Consider the following 20390-nt stretch of genomic DNA (forward strand, 5'->3'; position numbering starts at 1 on the left):
CGGGTACAAGAATCTGTATAATTGCAACACCAACTTCAACAATAGTTCATGTATAAACAAGAATACCTTTGAAGTTCTTTAACACCTTCAACACAAGATTACTTAATAATCTATCCAAGAAGTGTGTTAGATTTTAGATAATAGATGAAACAGAATTTAAGGTCAAGTCCCCCGACTTCACGGAGTATCCTTAAGGAATAATTCTCCTCACTGAACCCGAGGTTATGGAATCTTCCTCCCAGGATAAAATGGCCTACAATCCGAACAATAGTGGTACCTCAAATTGTCGGATTCTACAAGCTCACTCAACAGTTTGATTGATCACACAGAATGTTTTTAAGACAAGAAGAGAGTTTTTATTTCAGAAAAATTTCATTTCTAAACCTGTGGATGAAAACAGGTTTATATAGACTTCATCTGGCTCTTCTGAAAAGTGGCAATGATTCACTTAAAAGGTGTGATCTTTCCTGAAAAATCATGTCTGTTCGTCCAAAGATTGCATCTTTTCTGAACAGGCAGACCATTTCATGAATCAGTGTATCATTTCGTTGAAGAATTGCATCCTTCTGAAGTATCAGTTCGAAACAGTGCATCTCTCAGAAGCATCAGTAACTGGAGGATCAAAACACAGAAAAATTTACTGCATTTTTACTTTTCCTTCGAATTAAATTTCTGTCGAATAAATTTTGTCCGAAAATATAGATCTCATTGATCAATCAAATCAAACTCAAAGCTGAGCAAAGCAACGATGACAGCGCGAGGTATCTCTTATTTCTTGCTTCACTTACCATGTAGAGTAAGTGTTCCTTATTTTAAACACTCACAAGTTCTCTTCTTCCACCAATGTGGGAGAAAGAGTGAATTTTTCAATTTGGGAGTACACTTTCTAAATTGGTGTCTCCCTTCTCCACCATTTTCCCTCTATTTTTTCATTCACACTTTTTCATATACTTTGAACGCAACAACAACAAATAATAACGTCTCAATTTCAAACAAGTTATAGACTCTAATAATAGAAATTTTCAAATATAATGTTGCTCTATGAAATCTTCATAAATTATTCAGTTGGATGTCTTGATAAAGGCACCATGACTTTGTCTCTACTTCAAACAAATTAGGATCAGTAATGAATCTTCACATATTATATCTCTTTATTTACGTTCCTTTGCAGGCCAAGTCGATGCAATGCTAGTCAAGATGGCCACTATACTATGTACTTTAGGAATCTTCATGAAATACTTAAATTTAACATACGTTCCACGTATATCAAAATTTTGGAACATGAAATACCGGCAAACTCATACATATAAAGTTTTCAATTTTGTTGTGTAAGCTAACAAGTAAACGACAAACAAGTACTATAGTAGATTGGAAACTTTATTGTGATGAAATAGGCATTGAGAGTAGCACGTTGGCCACTTAATAATTTACTACTACTACTACTACTATTTTGACATTGGGAAGCGTGTTTTCTTCTGGCTAATTCATTACTTATATTCCATGTCTTAAATGCAGATATAATTGAGTCCCTAAAAGAGCATAGTACGATATGTGTGTCAAAATTTTGACACATAAACAAAGCATATCTTTAAAAGTATGATGATCAGTATATGGCCTAATATTTCTGACTTTGGATAGGCTGCGGGCATAGTAGCTGGAGCCTGGATGGATGGAAGCCGTCCCTACAGCTGCTGCCTGCAAAATGCAAATATAATTGACGAGAACAAAGTTCACGCACTTGCCGTCCTTCATAATCCCCCCTTCTCCCCACTCTCCTCCAAAATCCCAGCAACAAATTCATGTCCCACATTAGATTCTCCATCCTTTGGACAAGCAAGATTGGGGGATTTCCACTGCTGAGTAAAATATTACACTTACTATTAGTGATGCGGTTTAAAATAAATCAAATATATTTATGTGCCTATAAATTAGCTCATTAATAATTAAATTAAGTTAAATAGTTATCAGATATGAAAAGTATCAATTTTTTTGGCGTTGGCTAAAAAACGTGTCACGTGAGTTGTTACAAAGGGAGTAGTACTATAATATAATAGAAAATTTTGGAAAAGGTCAATTTTCCAAACTTGTTTTATACGTAGTTCCTCAATTTTTATGGTCAATTACATACCTTTGTTGTTAGCTAATTATTTCGTTTTTGTGCTAGAGTTATGTTAGTGCCAAGAGAAAAATGAGATAAATTGCTAACACCAAGAATACAAAGGGATCCAAAGTTGGATAGTAAAATTAAGTAATTTGGTATGTAGATGAGCCAACTTGGACTTTTTCCTTCAATTTTTTATCCATCATTCGAAATTTCTTACTATTATAACTTAAAAATTAACATCCTATAATTTCTTATCCAATCAAATATAAAAAGGACAAGTCGTACACTAAACTCCAGCTATGCACGAGATCTGGAGATGGAACGAACCACAAGAATTTATCCTACCCCATATTTCTACAAGAAAATATTTACACGGTTTGAACACACCACTAAATAACAAAAACTTTATCGATTATTCCATCACTCTCTTTCTTATCCAATCAAGTATAAAAATCTAAAATGAAAACTAAAATATACCCAATGTTAAATTACTACTAGTTGGTTTGTGTGGGTCTAACTAGAAAAACACCAACGTTTTTACAGTGGTGAAATAGTGAAGTGAGGCCCAATATAAGACTGCCTCCTCAACTCAACCCTCACTCCACTCTCCTTTAACACTGGCGCTCACTTCTTTCAAGTTTCCCCTCGCCCCTCGATGTTCGTGTCCCATTAAACAAATAAAAACTCACACTGCTCCATTCCTTTTTCTCTGCTCTTTTCTTCCTTCCTTGCAGCACTATTCTGTCTGTACCCTCTGTCGCCGATGCACGCTAAAATACACTGAGGACAAGATAGTAAAGTAACTTCTGGTTCCTCCTTCGTCCGAAAAATGACAGTGTTCGGTCATTCTGGTGTCGGAGGTGGTTTCCTCGCCGGAAAACAGGTGTTTCCGGTGAACTACGAGGTTGAAGTTTCCCGTCGTCTACTTGAAGCGTCGCATTCAAACGATCTAAGTTTAGCGCTTGAATGTATAGCCGATCCGTTTATTGATGTGAATTTCGTCGGGGATGTTTGCTTGAAGGTTCGAAAAGCAGAGGTTGTGACTCAGGATGAGTTACCGAATGAAGTTAGGATTGTGTATGAGGAGTTCAAAACTGACGTTACGGCTTTGTTCCTCGCTGCTCATAATGGAAATGTTGCTCTAGTCAGAAAACTACTGGTAAAGTTTCTACTCAAAACGCTAATAATTTTTTTTTTAAAGTTCCAGTTTTATGCCTAATGATTTGAATTGATTTTTATTTTTTCTTCACGCAAGAGAAAGCTTCTGTTTTTGGATCATTGACTATATATTTAGCTGGTAATTCTCCACCTACATTTTATATTATATTAAATGCAGCGTTTTCTGTATGACTTATGAGTCCTTCAACTAGCTATTCTGGTATAATAAATGCTCGTTTGAAAATTGAAGGCTTTGGTGACTTTAACTTTACGCTTTGCATCGTATGTCATAAGAAATTTGAATTTTGAATTTTGCTGGATACGACCTAAATTTTATCGTACTGTAAAAGTAGCTGAAAAAGCTCGTAGTTGTTATCAATTTTTTCTCCTTGTACAATTTTCCTTTATTAATTCTGCATTTGAAAACTTTTTTGTTCTAGTCAAAAACTTTTTTCTTTTGTACTTTTGACCATACCATCGGTTGTTTTCTGTCGTCATCCTTCGTTTGAAATTTCTTACCTATCAAGAAAAAAGTAACCTATTTTACTTGATTTTTCGGAAAAATGTCTTTCCAGTACTTGATTTATCCATCGTCACTGTAATTTTTATTTTCAAATTGCCTAAAGTATTGTCAGCTATTATACTTAAAATTTTAAGAAATAATGTCATTTTTTCTTAATACTTGATTTGCCTATCGTCACTGCAACTTGTCTTTTAGTATTGCCTGGTTTTCGGTTAGCAAATCGCAGTATATCCTTTACGAATATTTGGAGAAAAAAAATCTTGAGCCAACTTTTCCCTACAAAGAAACTTGCTTTAATAAACTATTAATATGGGGGTATTTGTTAGGAGTTTATTTCGTTGTCAACACTTACAAGTAAATTTTGAATCTTTGTAAACCTTTTTGTACCCTCAGTTTGAGTGATCAGATGCACCAGTCTGATGTTTGTACCTTGACTAGAAAATAGGATGAAAAGGCTTTGCTGAAGTCATTTGAAAATTCAAATTCCTAGCATGGTAAGAGAAACATGAACCTAAATATGTTCTATTCATTAGTGGACTATAACAATGAAAATTCACAGTCGGTCTCAACTGTGAAAAATCCAAAACACCTTTGTAAGTGGATGTTTAATCAAAAGAAAATTGTTAATCATATTTGTCGAGTGGATCAGGACGAATGATGGAATAAGCATTCAGCTGCTTATACCGGAACAATGGCAGAAATTGGTCCTTCCCGTACTTTTCCACTGGATCATTTTCAATGAATGGATATACAAGTGTGCAAGCAACTAGTGCTGAAAGTGAACAGCATAGTTTCTATCCTCTGTTTATCTATTGTCATCTCCGGGCACAACTGAACTATTGCAGATTATATATCTGCTGGCTTATTTTTACTTGGTCCTTTTAGCTCTTGGTTATGAAGCTGAAAAACTTCCTTTTAAACTTTGAGGATTAATTTTTGCTTTCTTGTTTTTCTCATCAAATCAAACTATGCATTTCAAGAAACTTATAGAGTAACATATTTTGACATTTTTCGAACTTCGCAGAGTACTGGAGCCGATGTTAACCATAAACTTTTCTGGGGATTCCCAACCACATCAGCTGTGAGGGAGGGGCACCTTGAGATCTTGGAGATGTTAGTTAAAGCTGGGGCATCTCAGCAGGCTTGTGAGGAAGCTCTGTTAGAAGCCGGCTGTCATGGGCACGCAAGAATTGTGGAGGTGCTCATGGGATCAGACCTGATTCGATCACGTATTGCTATAAATGCTTTCTTCACTGCATGCTGCCGGGGTTATGTAAATGTGGTGGACACTCTCCTTAAGGTGAAAAATTAAGCTAGCTATTTAAGATACTACTTTTATGCAGGATATCACTGCTAACATTAAGTCAGATGTTTCCAACAAAAGTTGAACCCTTGAAACATTTACGGTTAGGAAAAATCTAGAGATTTCAATTGTTACATTACTCTCCTTGTCAATGCCGTTAGACGCTATTTTGCCTTTAATTTGCAAGTTCAAATGTGTTCTTTTATTTTTAGCTGCTTGATATACTTGTAGGTGGGAACAATATTGATGTACAGATACCCTTTTAAGCGTTTGCCCATCTACTTTTCCTTGATTGCTTGTGTGTTGATCTTGTATCCTTTTTGGGGAGCAACCATGGCTAAAGTATGCATTTTTATTAATATCTTGATAAATTGCTGCATTGTTGATGACAGCTTGGAGTGAATGTGGACGCTACAAATCGTGTGCTGCTTCAGTCAAGCAAACCTTCTCTACATACAAATGTTGACTGCACAGCGCTTGTGGCTGCTGTCGTCAGTAGGCAAGTCTCTGTAGTCCGTGTACTGCTTGAGGTAATTAACTTAAAATTGATCACTAGTTGTTGATTAACTGCTTCTCTAGTGAAACACTTGACTTCTTTCAGTTACTGTCTCAACAATTACCGAAGCACCCTTCTCGAATTTATCCTTATTAAAAACTGAATATTGAGCCATTTTAGTTTTACTCAGCACTTGACTAATTAGGATTCCCCCTCCCTTTTTGGACTCTCAAGGCTGGCGCAAAAACCGATGGACCTGTGCAACTTGGAGCCTGGTCCTGGGATGCAGCTTCAGGTGAAGAATTTCGAGTCGGTGCTGGATTAGCAGATCCCTATGCCATTACTTGGTGTGCTGTGGAGTATTTCGAAGCAAGTGGCTCTATTCTGCAAATGCTCCTCCAGCGGTTTGTTCCCAGCACATCTCACTGTGGAAGAACTCTTCTCCACCATGCTATTCTTTGTGGTAATGCAGGAGCAGTTTCAGTGCTTTTGAAATGTGGTGCTTATGCAGAAATTCCAGTTAAAACCACCCGGAACATTGAGTTTCGCCCGATACACATGGCTGCCCGACTTGGATTCTCAAGTGTTCTTAAATGTTTGATTGACTTTGGCTGTGATCTGGATGCAAGAACAGACAAAGGAGATACAGCTTTAATGATCTCTTCGAGATTCAAGAGGGAAGACTGCCTCAAAGTATTGACTAGAGCTGGTGCTGATTTTGGTTTGGTTAATGTTGCTGGTGAATCTGCAAGCTCCATTGCTGTATCCAATCGATGGAAGCTTGGTTTTCAGGGTGCAATTCTGGAAGTCATACAGAGTGGAAAAGTTCCCAACACAAGCGACATGTCTGTCTTTTCACCATTACTGTTTGTGGCTCGATCCAGGGACGTTTTATCCTTGAAGGCTCTGATTGGAAGAGGAGATATTGATCTGGATAGCCAAGATGACCAAGGTTTCTCTGCTGTAATGATCACAGCTGCAGAGGGTCATGTCGACGGCTTCAGGTTGCTTGTTTATGCTGGGGCTAATGTCAAGCTGCAAAACAAGTCTGGGGAGACTGCTGTTACCCTCTGTGCGCTAAATCCAAATCGCGATCGATTTGAAAAAGTTCTGCTCGACTTTGCTCTTGAACAGGGTAATCGAATTGCTGCAGGTTTCTATGCACTGCATTGTGCTGCTCGTTGTGGTGACTTGGATGCAGTTAAGCTGTTAACAACCAGGGGTTATGACGTAAACATGTCAAATGGGGATGGTTACACCCCACTCATGCTGGCAGCAAGGGAAGGGCATGGCCGCATATGTGAATTCTTGATCTCCTGCGGAGCACGTTGTGATATCAAGAACACAATGGGTGAAACTGCACTTTCACTTGCTAGAAAGATGCAGAAAAACGAGGCAGAACGGGTGATACTGGATGAGCTTGCTAGGAAGTTGGTCTTAACTGGCGCTCAGGTGAAAAAGCACATTAAGGGAGGTAAGGGGTCTCCACATATGAAAGTTCTTACAATGGTCGAAGCTGCTGGAATATTGCGTTGGGGAAAATCAAGCAGGCGTAATGTTGTATGCCGAGAGGCAGAAGTGGGACCAAGCTTGAGGTTCCAGAAGATCAGGCAAAGGAAAGGGGATGCTGAGCTTCCTGGAATCTTTAGGGTGATCACAACCAAGAACAAGGAAGTGCATTTTGTGTGTGAGGGTGGTTCCGAGATGGCAGAACTTTGGGTGAGGGGAATAAAGCTCGTGACAAGAGAAGCTATTTTTTGCAAGTAGAGACATTCCCCCGTGATAAGCACAAGAGTGTAGATGTAGAGTTATTAGCTTACTACTTCATCTTGTCATATGCTTAGAAGAATTCCTATTGTAGAGTTTCTCTTACTAGTATTTGTAGTACTTCATCTTGTAGTACTTCGTTTGTAAATGCCATTTTAACGCGAAAAGGTAAGTTTTAGAAGATCAAAGCTTTTACCGCTCCCCAGCTTCACCATATAGGAGTTGGGTTTTAGTTCTCTTCCTTTTAAGCTTCAGTTAGTTGAGATAATTGTTGTCCAACATATAATAGGAAGGTCACTTGTTCTACTACAGAGTAGTCGAGTCTCTACAATTTTTCTCTATTTTACTAATCGAATGGGTAAACACAAGATAAAAGGAAGAACAAGATGATGAAACTATCTTTGTCATCAATTTCACACCACCACATTTGACAAAGAAAAATCGGAAAAAGGCATCGTTTCCTCCCTAAACTATATTCGAAAAGTCTAAGTCACACCTAAACTATACTAGTGATCTATTATACACCTTAACTATAAAAAAGTGATATTATTACCTCCCCGCAATCCCCATTCTAAGGCGCGTGTATTACACTTATTTTAGGCGCGTCCAGCCTATTAAATAACAAAAGTAAACGGCTAAAAATATTAAGGGAAAAGTTATCGTTTCCACCCCAAACTATAGTTGAAAAGTCGAATCCACACCTAAACTATATAAGTGACCTAGTACACACCTTAACTATAAAAAAGTGATACTTTTTACTGACGTGGTGCTGATGTGACAGCGCGTGTAAAACACTACACCACCTGCAAGTGGTGGTAGCCTGACAGGGTGTAAATGGTTTCACTTTTTTATAGCTTAGGTGTGTAATAGGTCACTAGTATAATTTAGGTGTGGCTTCGACTTTTCGGGTATAGTTTGGGGTGGAAACGATGCGTTTTCCCAAGAAAAACCTCTATAAAGTGATGAATCAGAGAAAAATAATTTCCAAAAAGTAAGCTCGTAAGGGACGTTTCAAACTAATTGTCTCCTCCTGCCCTCCAACACACCCGACCCACAGAGCTCTCACCAGCCACCTCCTCACCCCTACCCATTGTAATTTTCTAGATTATATATAAATATTTCTTGCTTGCCGGTCAAATATAAAAAAAAAAAAAAAAAAAAAAAAAAAAAAAAAAAAAATATTTATTTTTTGAAAAAAATAAATATTTTTCAGAAAATACACACGAAATCAAATTTTTATTTCATAAACATGTCCTCCTACCTAGTCACGTGCGGCTTTTCATGTTATTGCTGTTTCAAAGATTGTATTGGGCACTAGAGAACAAACCACATAACATATGCGGTCCAAAAGCCCCCTCCCCCAAAAATCTTCAAATCCACCCCCAATTTACAATTTCATTTTTACTTAACCTTGTTTGTTTAATCAATGCTTCAAAATACTTTTCGCAGTAACACCACCACCGCCACCACCATTGAGCAGCTGAAAAATGATATCTTTCATGCAACTACGAACCCCAAACACAAACCTTGCATTTCTTTCAAGAACTTCCCCAATACCCCTTTATCGGTAACGTCATCTTCTATTAATATCACTAAATTTCCAGTCTTTTCTAATGTTTTTTCTTTGTGGGTCTGTATGAAACTTGATGTTTAGATGCTGTGACATGTTACCTATGAGACCACTTTCAATTTGAACATGAGAACAACCTGTTTTATACTCCCTCCCTTCCTAAATAAATTGTGTTTTAGCATTTCATGTTTTAGATAATCTACAAGACAGAGAGTTTTACGTGACGAAGAAACTATTAAAGAGTTACATCTATTTATTAAGGTTAAGTTAGTGAAAACACTGAGTGAGTAGTTTTTAAGGTGTGTGTCCAAGCTAAAAACACCACTTATCTAGGAACTGAGAGTGTATGTTTTTAGGATTGCAGGGAACTCCTAGTGCCGGAGAAACTAATTTTTAGTAATATTGTACTGAGATGGACTTAAATGGAGCGATACGTATAGTGAGGATTCATATAGCTTACCTGAAACTTGCTTGAGATTGAGGCGTAGTTGTTCTTAGTTTGTTTGTGATGAATATGATTGTTCTGTGGCAATATCTATCACAGCTTAGCAACATTCCAGTGGTTTTGTAACATAATATACATTATAATAGCACTTGTGCAGAATCAGAGCTCTAAATATGCCTCCTTTTTTTCCTAACCATATGAATAGAAGAAGTTACATCAAGAAGCATTTAATTTTGCCATTGCACAAACATATGATGCGATTATAATTTTGTAGACATGTAATTCGTGTTTTTTTCTACGATATTTTCACTATAGCTTTTACTTGAATTTGTCAAATCTGTTATTGAAAACGCTTTTTTTGAGCCGAGGGTCTATCAAAAATAACCTCTCTACCTCGCTGGGTAGGGGTGAGGTTTGCGTACACCGCCACCCTCCCCAGACCCCACTTGTGGGATCGCACTGGGTATGTTGTTGTAATTCGTGGTTTTGTGGGATATTGTTTTCTCATTAAGTTGGGGTTAAATCATTAGTTAAACTTTCTTCAGGATTGAACTGTCGTTTCCTCAGAAGATTTTCTTTTGCCAAGCGAAGTACGGTAAGTTTCTAAACTCTGAATATCAATCGTGTTATCTCCAGTAGACTGTTGGAACCATCACCGTGTATCCTCTTCACAGTGTTGCTATGGTTTTGCCATAATATTTGTACATTATCTTTGATTGACAGCTGAATCTGAGATAGACGGATCTTTTAACGTAAGGGTGGTTTCCCCAACCCTTGTAGCTGCTGAAAAGGAAGAAGCAAAGGCTGTCTTGACCTTGTTTCTGAAGAAACAGGGTTTAAGCGCTGCTCTTGCAGCAAGAGCTATCAACAGATCAGAGTCTTTTATCGATCACCTAGTCTCGCGGCTGCATTCTGTTCACAAGTCTCGCTACCTAGTAGGTATGGTTTAAGCAGATTGATTCCCTGTTCTTTCCCTCTCTTTATTTGCTTGTACATCTGTGAATCTGCAGAATGTGCACGGGCATATTCACAGCGCTTTTTTCATTTAATTTCATTTGTAAATTGTGAATTTGCTTTAATTTGCAGGACGAGAACTAACAACTCTTGAGATTAGGGATGCTCTCACCCCATACCTTGAGGCCCTCCATGAGGAATATGGAAGCATTCTGTTGGATGTTGTGGAGAGCTTTCCAAACCCACCCGTTGTGGATAAAATAGAAGAAACTGTTGAAAAAGTGCCCCTTCCTGTCACACCAGCTTCACCTCCTAGTGCTGTCCTTGAATCCAAGAAGCTGAAGGCCCTGGCACGAGTGAGTGACATTGGACCCACTGGGAAGCTTCCCCCACATATTTTATACCTTGTTGAATTGGGCATGGACATTGAAAAGATTAGAGTAATCACACGCAGGTTTCCCGCTTTTGCTTACTATAGTCTTGAGGGAAAAATCAAACCAGTAGTTGAGTTTCTTCTTGATCTTGGAGTGCCAAGATCACAGATCCCAACCATTCTAACCAAAAGGCCTCAACTATGTGGAATTAGTCTCTCAGAGAATTTTATTCCAACAATGGCATTTTTGGAAGAACTGGGCATTGATAAAGAACAGTGGGCTAAAGTAATCTACCGTTTTCCTGCACTTCCCACTTACAGTCGACCTAAATTGAAAGCAACAGTGGACTTTCTTTATGAAATGGGTCTATCTTCTGAGAATGTGAGCAAGGTTCTAACCAGATATCCAAACATCATAAGTTACAGCGTGGAAGACAAGCTAAGGCCTGCAACAAAGTACTTCCGTTCATTGGGGGTTGATGTTGGAGTTCTTCTCTACCGATCTCCTCAAACTTTTGGTCTTAGCATTGAGGCCAACCTTAAGCCTGTCACCGAGTTCTTCAAGGATAAGGGATTCAGTATGAATGAAGTTGCCATAATGGTGTCAAGATACGGTGCTCTATATACTTTTAGCTTGGCTAAGTTTGTGCTGAAGTGGGAGTTCTTTTTGACCATGGGTTATCCGAGATCAGAACTGGTCAAGTTTCCTCAGTATTTTGGTTATAGTTTGGAAGAGAGAATCAAGCCAAGGTTTGCCATTATGACTGATAAAGGTGTAAGGTTGTTACTGAACCAGATGTTGTCACTGTCGCATGATTCTTTCGATAAGGTTTTGGAGAAAAAAATGCAGAAATTGTTAGATAATTAGCCACTGGAGACGTCTCTGATGGAATTCACCAACTATTAAAGGTCTGGAGATTTTAAGATTTCATGTCCATTGAGCCAAAAGTTATGGTTTTCAGATATTGCTAGGTGAAGATAGCAGTGACAAAGTTGTCTCAATGGATGCTAGAGGAATCTTATTAAGTCAGTAGACATCTCATGTGCCTGGTGTACAACTGTATAGGCTAAAGTAATCGAAAATGTTGGTGGAATAGCTTTTAGGCAATGTATTTTATCTTGTATTTCGTACTCGTTGTGTTTATAGGCCTTTAGAATATGATCCAAGTTTTGCTGACAGGATTTATTTGCAGTCGTCAAGGTTCTTTACAAAGTGATTTCTCAGTCTTGGGAGATCAACACACTGTTTGTGAGGACATATAGTTTTCAACAGGGTTCTTTGCAAGAGCTATGTTTTCTTTTATAAACTAGACAATGAAACCCCTCTTAGTCATTGATTAGTTCAGGTTTTTTGTTTGGAGAAATCATGGAAAATTTTATTTTCCTGCTGTTATGTATGTACTAATGAGGCCTACAACTCAACTTGACTGCTTCTTTACATGTGGAAAAGAGAGATCTATAATAGCCCTTCCGGGGCAAGGAGCATTCTCATGATTTCGGTAGTGATAATAGGGCAATGGTTCTGGAATAAAATTGATAAGGTTGAGTGAAAGTGACACGTGGTGCAGTCAAAGTTAATGAGCTGGCAGCTGCCCAGTAAATAACCCCACCGTACATTAAACTTACCGTTTGTGATAAACCCCATAAAATTGATAAGAACAAAAATGGATTTTTTTAAAAAAGAAAATAGAAATATATTTATTGTAGATAAATCAGACTAAGGGAAAAAAAAAGTACAGTATTTGAATTATATGTCATTTTTACAAGTTTATCCTTCTCGGTTTTTTCTTCAAAATTCACAGGATTAACTTTAATTGAATGTCAGAACAAGCCAATTTGTCCCTATATTAATTGATTTTATAGAGTACCTATTATGTTAGTATAGGTATTGAGTAATTTTATTTATCAGAAAAGAGATCACTTAACCTTCTCAATATTTTAAGTTCTCATGTATAGCTATCATCAGTTATTTTAATAGACACGTTATTTTTAAAAAATAATGATAATGTATCTTAGATTTTTTTTTTTTTTTTTTTAAATTGAAGTATTTCATATATAAATCGACTCTTCTACAAAATATAAATAGTTTTCAAATATGGATGAACAGCTATATGAGCTCATTTATCTCGATAGAATCTCATCAAAAAATGAAGCTATTGAAAGATTACATATTGTTGAAATGAAAGAAAATATTTGTGTATGTCAAATCGTCTGGTCCTTATTTGCATCAAAGAGTACCTATGCACTATGTTTCGATTTAATGATAATGGAAATAGCGTTGGGGTCATTATGGTCAGTCTGGTAGGGTTTATTTGGTCTCCCAGTACATTCCAAAAATGAAACAACATATTTCAAAATTACAAAAACACATAAATAAAAAAAAATAAAGAAATAGAGAGACTTCTCTTACAATTCTTCTTGCAACTCTTATAACTCCCTCCTCCTTTTCTCTCTCTCTCTCTTTTCTCTCCCAAGCGGTTTTTCTGTATTTGAATTCTCTAAAATCAACAACCTACACACACATATATATATAAGCAAAGGGAGGCATTTGTCTCTCTTTTTCTACAAAAACAAAGATAGGTAAAGAGAAAAAAAACATGTTTTACTCGCAGTTACTTCTATCAAAGAAGGGGCCTTTAGGCACCATTTGGATTGCTGCTCATTGTTATAAGCGTCTCAAGAAAGAGCAAGTTCAGCAAACTAATATCACTTCTTCTGTCGGTGCGTTTTCCCTTTTGACTTTCTCTTTTTCCCTTTTTAGTTTGCCCCTTTTCATTTATAGAAAGTTATTACAAGAAGAAAAAAAATGTGGTCTTTTTATGTTGGGGTTGTGTATTTGTTCTTTTTCTGTAACCCCTTTTTCTCCAAAGGGTATATGTTTGTTTGCATTTTATTCTCTTGAGAAAACAGGTTATGGTAACATTGCAAGTTCTTTTTACCCTTTAGTGAACCCTGACGTATGTTCTAACCACAGTGTCGTTAATTAGAAATTATTTTTTAGAAATGCAAGTAGCTTCTTAGTTATTTTGTTGGCTCGGTAACAACAACATTAACATATCTAGTGTATTCCATTCCCACACAGTGGGAAGTGAGGAGGGTAGAGTGTGCACAGTCTGGACCACTACCTCAGAAGTGAGGTAGGGAGGCGGTTTCCGGTGGACCCTCAGCTTAAAACCAAATACAATTTAGACAAAGATGTAATAGAGGTACAAAAGACTTGTTCGTTACGGTAAGCAAGTCAAAAATATTATATCTGAGACAAAATTACGAGGATTTGTGTTTGGGGGGGGGGGGGGGGGGGGGAGGGGGCAGGGTTTGGGGGGGGCGGGTGGGTGGTGGGCAGGGGGGGGGGCGTGGGGTGAGATTTCTGTGGGGGTGTTTGGGGTTGGTGGTGGTAGGTGATTCTGAGGGTGTGGAGGAGACAATATTAGTCTTTTTCTTTACTCTTGTTATAGAAGTCATTTTCTTTACTTTTAAGGAGTATTTTTTCCTAAAGAAAATATTTTTCAAATTTTTGGACCAAAGAAACATTAGCCGAACACACCCTTAGTTGTGAAAAAAGAAGTGCGGCTGCGATGACTTTGGCGGATTTCTTTACATAGTTGTCGAATGCATAGTTCATATAATTTGTTTTTATCCCAAATTGCAGCTAGTAGTTACCTTTTGTCTCCATCGTGTTTACATTCTGTTTGTATGGTTGTTACATATTGTTTCATACTGTGTTGTGTTGTACTGTATCGTATTATATTGTTTTAATGAATATAACGTTGGATAAAATATCATTTTTCGTCGTTATGTAATCTCATACATTGATTTTGAAGGATAGAGCAATTATAGAAAAGTTTGTGTAAACGATAAAATATGATTATTAAATAATTAGTAAAGACAAAAATGAGAAAAAAAAAGGTAACAACGCGATCACACTGAATTGGTCGTTTTACAAATAGGACTTTTCATAGTTATATAACGATGAGTTTAAAGATTCGATACAATAAATTTAAGTGACAATCAAAACAAACATTGTATCTAAACTAACAACACATCTCAATAGAATAGGCAACAATCATCCAAACAAGCTGCTAATGTCGATCCCTACATCAAATAAATTCTTCTATTTCCAGATTGAGTTGGAATGGCTGGATAGGGCTTCTCCAGTTGAGTGCTAACCATACATTTTGTGGTTTGATTTTGTAATTATGGCCATGAAGAAGAATAGGTTCAAATGTGGCTGACAGGTTGTTTGAAAATCTCACTTAGTTTGCAACTTCTGCTGTGTTAGCTGTAATGAGTGTTGTAACACGGAATTCGGAAGACACTGTAAACAATATAATTACATGGGAACAAGCATGTCTTCCAAACCACAGAAAATGGTTTCTGGCTTTATGTCGGATTGTGAATGTTCACTGCTAACTTGGGTGATTATAGGTGGTGTCAAATGTTATTTCCTGTGAATTCCTTTGATGATATGGGTTATTGTTTCCTGGCGGGGTTAAATAAGTTCTTTAATCTTGATCTTAGTTCACATGTTTATGGTTTGTTGTGTATGTATGTAATGAAGTGCTCATTGCCGTTGAATCCTTTTGATTTCAGATTCTTGATGCTCTCCGATTCTGTTTTATAATTGCAGCACGTAAAAGTAGTTTTTAAAAGTTTTAATCGTTACTTGAGTGATTTAGATTTGCTTTACTGCTATTTTTCTCAGACAAAATTCTGCTGGATCAAGCTCCTGTGGTTACATACAGAATCTTAGGTCACTTGCTCCTGGGCGTAGTTAGGATATATTCGAAAAAAGTGGAATATCTTTTCCATGACTGTAATCATGTTCTTATTAAACTTGCTGATTTTTCAACTCACAAGAGACCAACTAGCAAATTATCAGCTTTAAGGATTGAGGGTATGTATGCTCCTGCCCGTGTTATCACCCGACCAAAGAAATTTGAACTGGATACCTTTGATCTGGAAGTCTTGGAAGATCAAGAAGCAAACAGGTGAAATAAGTACTTGCCATGAATGACGTGGTGTCAAGTGTCAATTTGTATATTTACCTTTTTTTCGTTTTTCCTTAAATTCTTTTTTCTGATTGTTGGTTTGGGGTTGATCATTTCATCTTGGTTTGCAACTATACTGCTTTGAAGTGGTCATGTGGCATCCCGTGAAAAAATCATGCTTTCAGGTCTGGTACATTGTTGTGTTTATTTATTCAAGGTTACTTGGTTTAACTTCTTTGCTGCACGTTACTTTAAAAAAAATATTCTGCCTTCTGTTTCAGATACCCGGGAAAATGAGCAAGCAGTTTTTGGCTTATCTAGCGAGGTATTATCACTTATTTGGTCTTTTAAAAGCATATCTCTTCATGTGGAACTTGTCTTACTAAAGAAGGCAGCATAGCTCACTTTCTGCTTTGTGTTCACTAATATCACTTTCACTGCTTAGCGAGATATGTCTGTTCCCTGAATATCTCTTAGTTCTTTTTTCTATTGAGGACAAATTTTAGAGGTCTATTAGATCCTTAGAGTTGGTGTTAGCACATATTATCGAATCAGTTGATTGATTTGTAAATTGTTTTCTCCAAACTGGTTAGTGTGATTTGTACTTGCCAAGATACATCATAGATTGATGTAACTTCTTTTCTTTGAACAAGTACTGGTAAGTGCTGTGTTTAATTTGAAGAAGTTATTTGATTCATCAAGCCATTCAAATTTCTGATGGTACTTGAATAAGAATGAGCTTAGAGCCTTAAGAATTAACCTTTATTAGTTTTTTGTATGGAATTTCTTGCATACATGACATATAAGCTGCTTTTTTCAGTACGAGGAAGATGTCACTCATTCAGCGTCTTTGACCACAAATCACACTCCAGTTAAAGAGTATGCACTGATCCTACACCTCTGTTAATAGACATAGATGTAGTGCTAGTGCTAAGAATTTAACTTTTCATTGTATAGCATACGTTCACCTTACCTGATGGACAAAGGTTTTGATTTCCACCCATCACCTGGGTCAGGCCACGTGGCTGCTATGTGGAACCTCAATGAGACTAGGTTCTCCTTGGAAGAGCGCTTTGAACCTATGACCTTTGGGGATGTTGAAATTCAGATGACCTCTGATAAGACAGATGATCACAAGACTGATGATGAGCAGATGAGAGAATCCAATGCTGGGAACTTGGTAAATGACGAGCATCTTTGTGAAAAGAGGCCATCTCTAGAAGAACATGCAGAACCGATGATTATCACAGATGCTGAAACAGAAATCAACATTGATCAACAATCTGAGAAAATACATCAGCCAGTTGTGCTCTTAAAACACCCTGATGTAGGAGTGAATGTAGACGAAGGACCAGCAGGCCCTAGCGAATCATTTCTTGTGGAAAAGCATTGTAGTTTTGAGCAAAAGAAAATTGTTGAAGCATTTTCCTCTAGAAATGAGAAGGATCAGACTAAAGATGATCGATCAGTGTCCCTCTCTATTGATGTGAATCCAGAGACCAAGATTTCAGGTGATTCTGGTGGATCCTCATCTTGTTACCTTGTGCTTATTATGTGTTTTCACTATTGTTTAAGTTGAACAGCTGAATCTTATTGGACATAGAATCAGCTATTACCCCCCCCAAAAGGGCAACAGCCCCCACTTTTCCCTACCCCAAGCCAAGAAAAAAAAAAAAAGAAGAGGAGGAACTGGTGCGTGGCCCCTTCTAATTTTTGTCACTTGTTGGATACAATCTAATTTGTCCTCTCGGATACTCAAACAAATCATGTTTTAAATTGCTTGGTTATTTAACCAGCGTCACTTTCTTTCAATTCAGGTTCCACTTCACCGGAATTCATATCTGTTCGCACCCCAGCTACCAAGGAGCGTACTCGGATTTCAAGGAAGCGGAAATGTATATTTGATGAGTCTATTGTGATTACAAATCGGTACGATCCTTCTTATCCATTCAACCATTCAAGGTTCATTGCACTAAGATAACTGTATGCAGGATTGATCTCAGAGAAATGCTGCTTTTCAAATGTGGTTTTATTTCTACAATAACTGATGAAGTTATAGCAGTGTGGAAAGTCATCTATGCATGTAGATTAATGGATAGTCATAATTTCTTCTAGTGCTATCCATTTCTTTAGACCTGGACCTTTATTGCCACTGGAGTTCAGACAACTTCTAGTGCTATCCATTTCTTTAGACCTGGACCTTTATTGCCACTGGAGTTCTGTGTCTGAACATTTAGATGCTCTTGTTCTTGTTATTGTGCTCATGAGATTCTACATGAGAGTTTTCAAATGGTATCTTGTTAGTTGTTAGTATGACAACAATGAAGTTGTGGATGCACTCACCAGAGGCACTTTTGGGTTTCTGCTGATGATTTTTTTTGTTGCAACCTTCTTTAGTTAGTCCAGTGCAGTCCGATTTGCATAGTTAGAAGAGACTGATGCAACACGATCTAAACATGCAGGATATTCAAGCACTGGATTGGTGATGCAAGTGACTTAGTATGCAAGAGAAGGAAAGCTCCTCTTTCCAGTTACTTTGCATGGAAAGCACATAAAATTTCCTCACTTCCTCAGAGTTTTGAGGAGCCTCTAATTCCTTGTGGTAAGCTTTCCAACACTGGCACTGCCTTTTCTGTGTTTTGGGAAATTTAACTAACCAATTGTGGCAACGCAGGGGGTCTTTCGATTGATATTAGATCTGCAATTCGCAAAATTAGATCTACAAGGTATGGGCCTGCAGAAACAGAAGAAGTTCTTTTGCGTGAGGATATACCAGAGTCTCCTAATAAACCCAGATCTGGGGAAAAAATAGTTATTGCTCCTGCGACATCTCTGCATGAGGACATAGAATCTCCTGGTACCCTCAGATGTGGAGAACAAATACCTAATGCTCCTGCAGCATCTCTGGATGTGGGTGTACCTGAATCTCCTAATAGACTCAAATATGATGAACACACCCCTATTGCTCCTGCAACACCTGTCACTGGCTCAAGTTCGTTGAGATTTCATGATATGGAAGGAACTTATAGATCACACATAGAACCAGCAAGTCCAACTGAAAGCACAGAGAAAGGAACACGTCCCGTGGAGGATCTAGAAATTGAAATGAATTTGATAGATGAGGTATGTCGTGGTTGACTAGTCTGATTCCTGGCATAACTCGAGGAAATTGCTTCTGTTTTTTTTAAAAAAAAATTTGTTGTCCATATCGGTTATTTTAATGTTAACAAGTGCTAACTGTTACAAATGCCCTCTTTCTTCAGGAGATAAATTCATCTGAAGGGACCTCCGAAAAATGTAAGACAATAATGTGCTCTTAAGGTTTTTTCTTTTTCTTTTTCCCGGGAGGGGTGGGGGGGATATGTTCTAGTGGTGCATTATTATTTCAGTAGGATTGCTGTTCTCACAAGTTTGTCTTGGTTGCAGGTAAATTTTCCCTGAGAACAAGGTATGATGAATTAGGAAATCTCATTCCCAGTTTTCGCGATCCCCCCTTCCCAGGATCTATGGGATCTTTTGGTTACGACTCTTTTGAGACTTGCTGAAGATTACTTTCTTCTGTTTTTGCTGGAGATCCAATTTGTTGCTTTCTTGCATGCAGAAAGGTTGCAAGATTTCTGCTTGAAAGCATTCCTGCTCGAAAAGGGAAGGAGGAGGTAGAAGTTGTTAACTTGTCCTTGCTTCTGAAGGGGAAAACAAAGAGAGATAGTGCAAAGGTGTTCTACGAGATACTGGTATCGTTTCTCGGTTCTTTTCATCTTTCCGGTGATTTTAGGTCTGTCAAATATGGAACTTGCGGATGAATGGAAGTGGTTGATAATATATTTAAGAGCATTGGCAGTAAATGATAGCGTTAGCTAGGTTTCGGCTGGTCATTGAATCTTGAAGTCACGAGAGTAGTCCCATTTGGATCTCTTCTGTGCTCTCCATTTGGTCATTAAACAGGATTTTCCTCGGTTCTATTGTGGTTGAAAAACATCCAACCATATATACTACCTACCCATTCTTAAACGCCAGTACTGTTCTTGACCTATAAGATTCCCCCCACACATGCATCAGAACTTCATTTTATGCATTCGTCTGCGAGTATATCTAGATCCAATGCAATATGCAGAGAGATGTAGTGCATCATTTACCTATTCGCTTAATTTTCTTGCAGGTTCTGAAATCTGGAAGCTGGATAGACGTGCAGCAGGAAGATGCCTATAGTGACATCCTTTTGCAAGAACTCCCTAGACTAAAGCAGACCTTTGAAGCCGAAGGCTTTGGGCCAAAATCCTGAATGTTCGCATAGGAGAGCAGTGTCGGTAAATAGTAGCACAGGAAACTGACCGTAGAGGAGTAGTAATAGATGAATCAAGCAACATGCATATAATGCTTTTTTTATGTTTTGTTTGGTTACTAACTCTTTGTAGCTTATGAATGCTAATTTAGTTGGACTTGTCAATATTTGTGTAGCTCTGGTTAAAGTGTTCGTGGCTACCGTTTGTGTATAGTCATTACTCTAATTTTTTTCCTCTTTTATTTTAAGGCGTCATCTAAAACTTACTTCAATTTATAACTGTTCTATTTTTAGGTTATCATAAGATCAATGCACAAAATAAAACAAGACAAAAAGGTGCTTTTACGAGATAAATATATATGGAGGTGGTAATAGGAAATGGTGAAAATATGCTCCACCAGGATTTGAAGCAGTTAATCAATTCCTA

General features: G+C 37.6%; 3 protein-coding genes across 5 annotated transcripts; all 3 read left to right on the forward strand.

The window, feature by feature from the left end:
• Positions 1 to 2679: 2679 nt before the first annotated feature.
• On the forward strand, positions 2680 to 7539 carry LOC107860748 (ankyrin-3). 3 transcript variants are annotated; one of them, XM_016706218.2, is made up of 4 exons: positions 2680 to 3263; positions 4810 to 5085; positions 5481 to 5618; positions 5819 to 7539. In XM_016706218.2, the coding sequence occupies exons 1-4, from the start codon at positions 2934 to 2936 to the stop codon at positions 7349 to 7351; spliced, it is 2277 nt and encodes a 758-aa protein (XP_016561704.1). In that variant the 5' UTR covers positions 2680 to 2933; the 3' UTR covers positions 7352 to 7539. The 3 variants fall into 3 exon arrangements, with proteins under 3 accessions (XP_016561704.1, XP_016561706.1, XP_016561705.1); XM_016706220.2 differs by lacking the exon at positions 2680 to 3263 and adding an exon at positions 3276 to 3401; XM_016706219.2 differs by lacking the exon at positions 2680 to 3263 and adding an exon at positions 3439 to 4279.
• Positions 7540 to 8511: 972 nt separating this feature from the next.
• Positions 8512 to 12057, forward strand: LOC107860747 (transcription termination factor MTERF5, chloroplastic). Its single transcript, XM_016706217.2, has 4 exons — positions 8512 to 8918; positions 9912 to 9961; positions 10090 to 10305; positions 10453 to 12057. Exons 1-4 carry the CDS (start codon positions 8839 to 8841, stop codon positions 11559 to 11561), a joined length of 1455 nt encoding a protein of 484 aa, XP_016561703.1. The 5' UTR covers positions 8512 to 8838; the 3' UTR covers positions 11562 to 12057.
• Positions 12058 to 13051: 994 nt separating this feature from the next.
• LOC107860744 (sister chromatid cohesion 1 protein 2) lies at positions 13052 to 20205 on the forward strand. The gene is made up of 13 exons (XM_016706212.2): positions 13052 to 13414; positions 15396 to 15681; positions 15829 to 15866; positions 15963 to 16006; positions 16502 to 16560; positions 16639 to 17192; positions 17499 to 17610; positions 18144 to 18283; positions 18356 to 18804; positions 18945 to 18978; positions 19108 to 19129; positions 19283 to 19415; positions 19841 to 20205. Exons 1-13 carry the CDS (start codon positions 13291 to 13293, stop codon positions 19961 to 19963), a joined length of 2118 nt encoding a protein of 705 aa, XP_016561698.2. The 5' UTR covers positions 13052 to 13290; the 3' UTR covers positions 19964 to 20205.
• The last annotated feature ends 185 nt before the right edge of the window (positions 20206 to 20390 follow it).

The sequence above is a fragment of the Capsicum annuum genome, chromosome 2, assembly GCF_002878395.1.
Source record: "Capsicum annuum cultivar UCD-10X-F1 chromosome 2, UCD10Xv1.1, whole genome shotgun sequence".
NCBI classification, from domain to species: domain Eukaryota; kingdom Viridiplantae; phylum Streptophyta; class Magnoliopsida; order Solanales; family Solanaceae; genus Capsicum; species Capsicum annuum.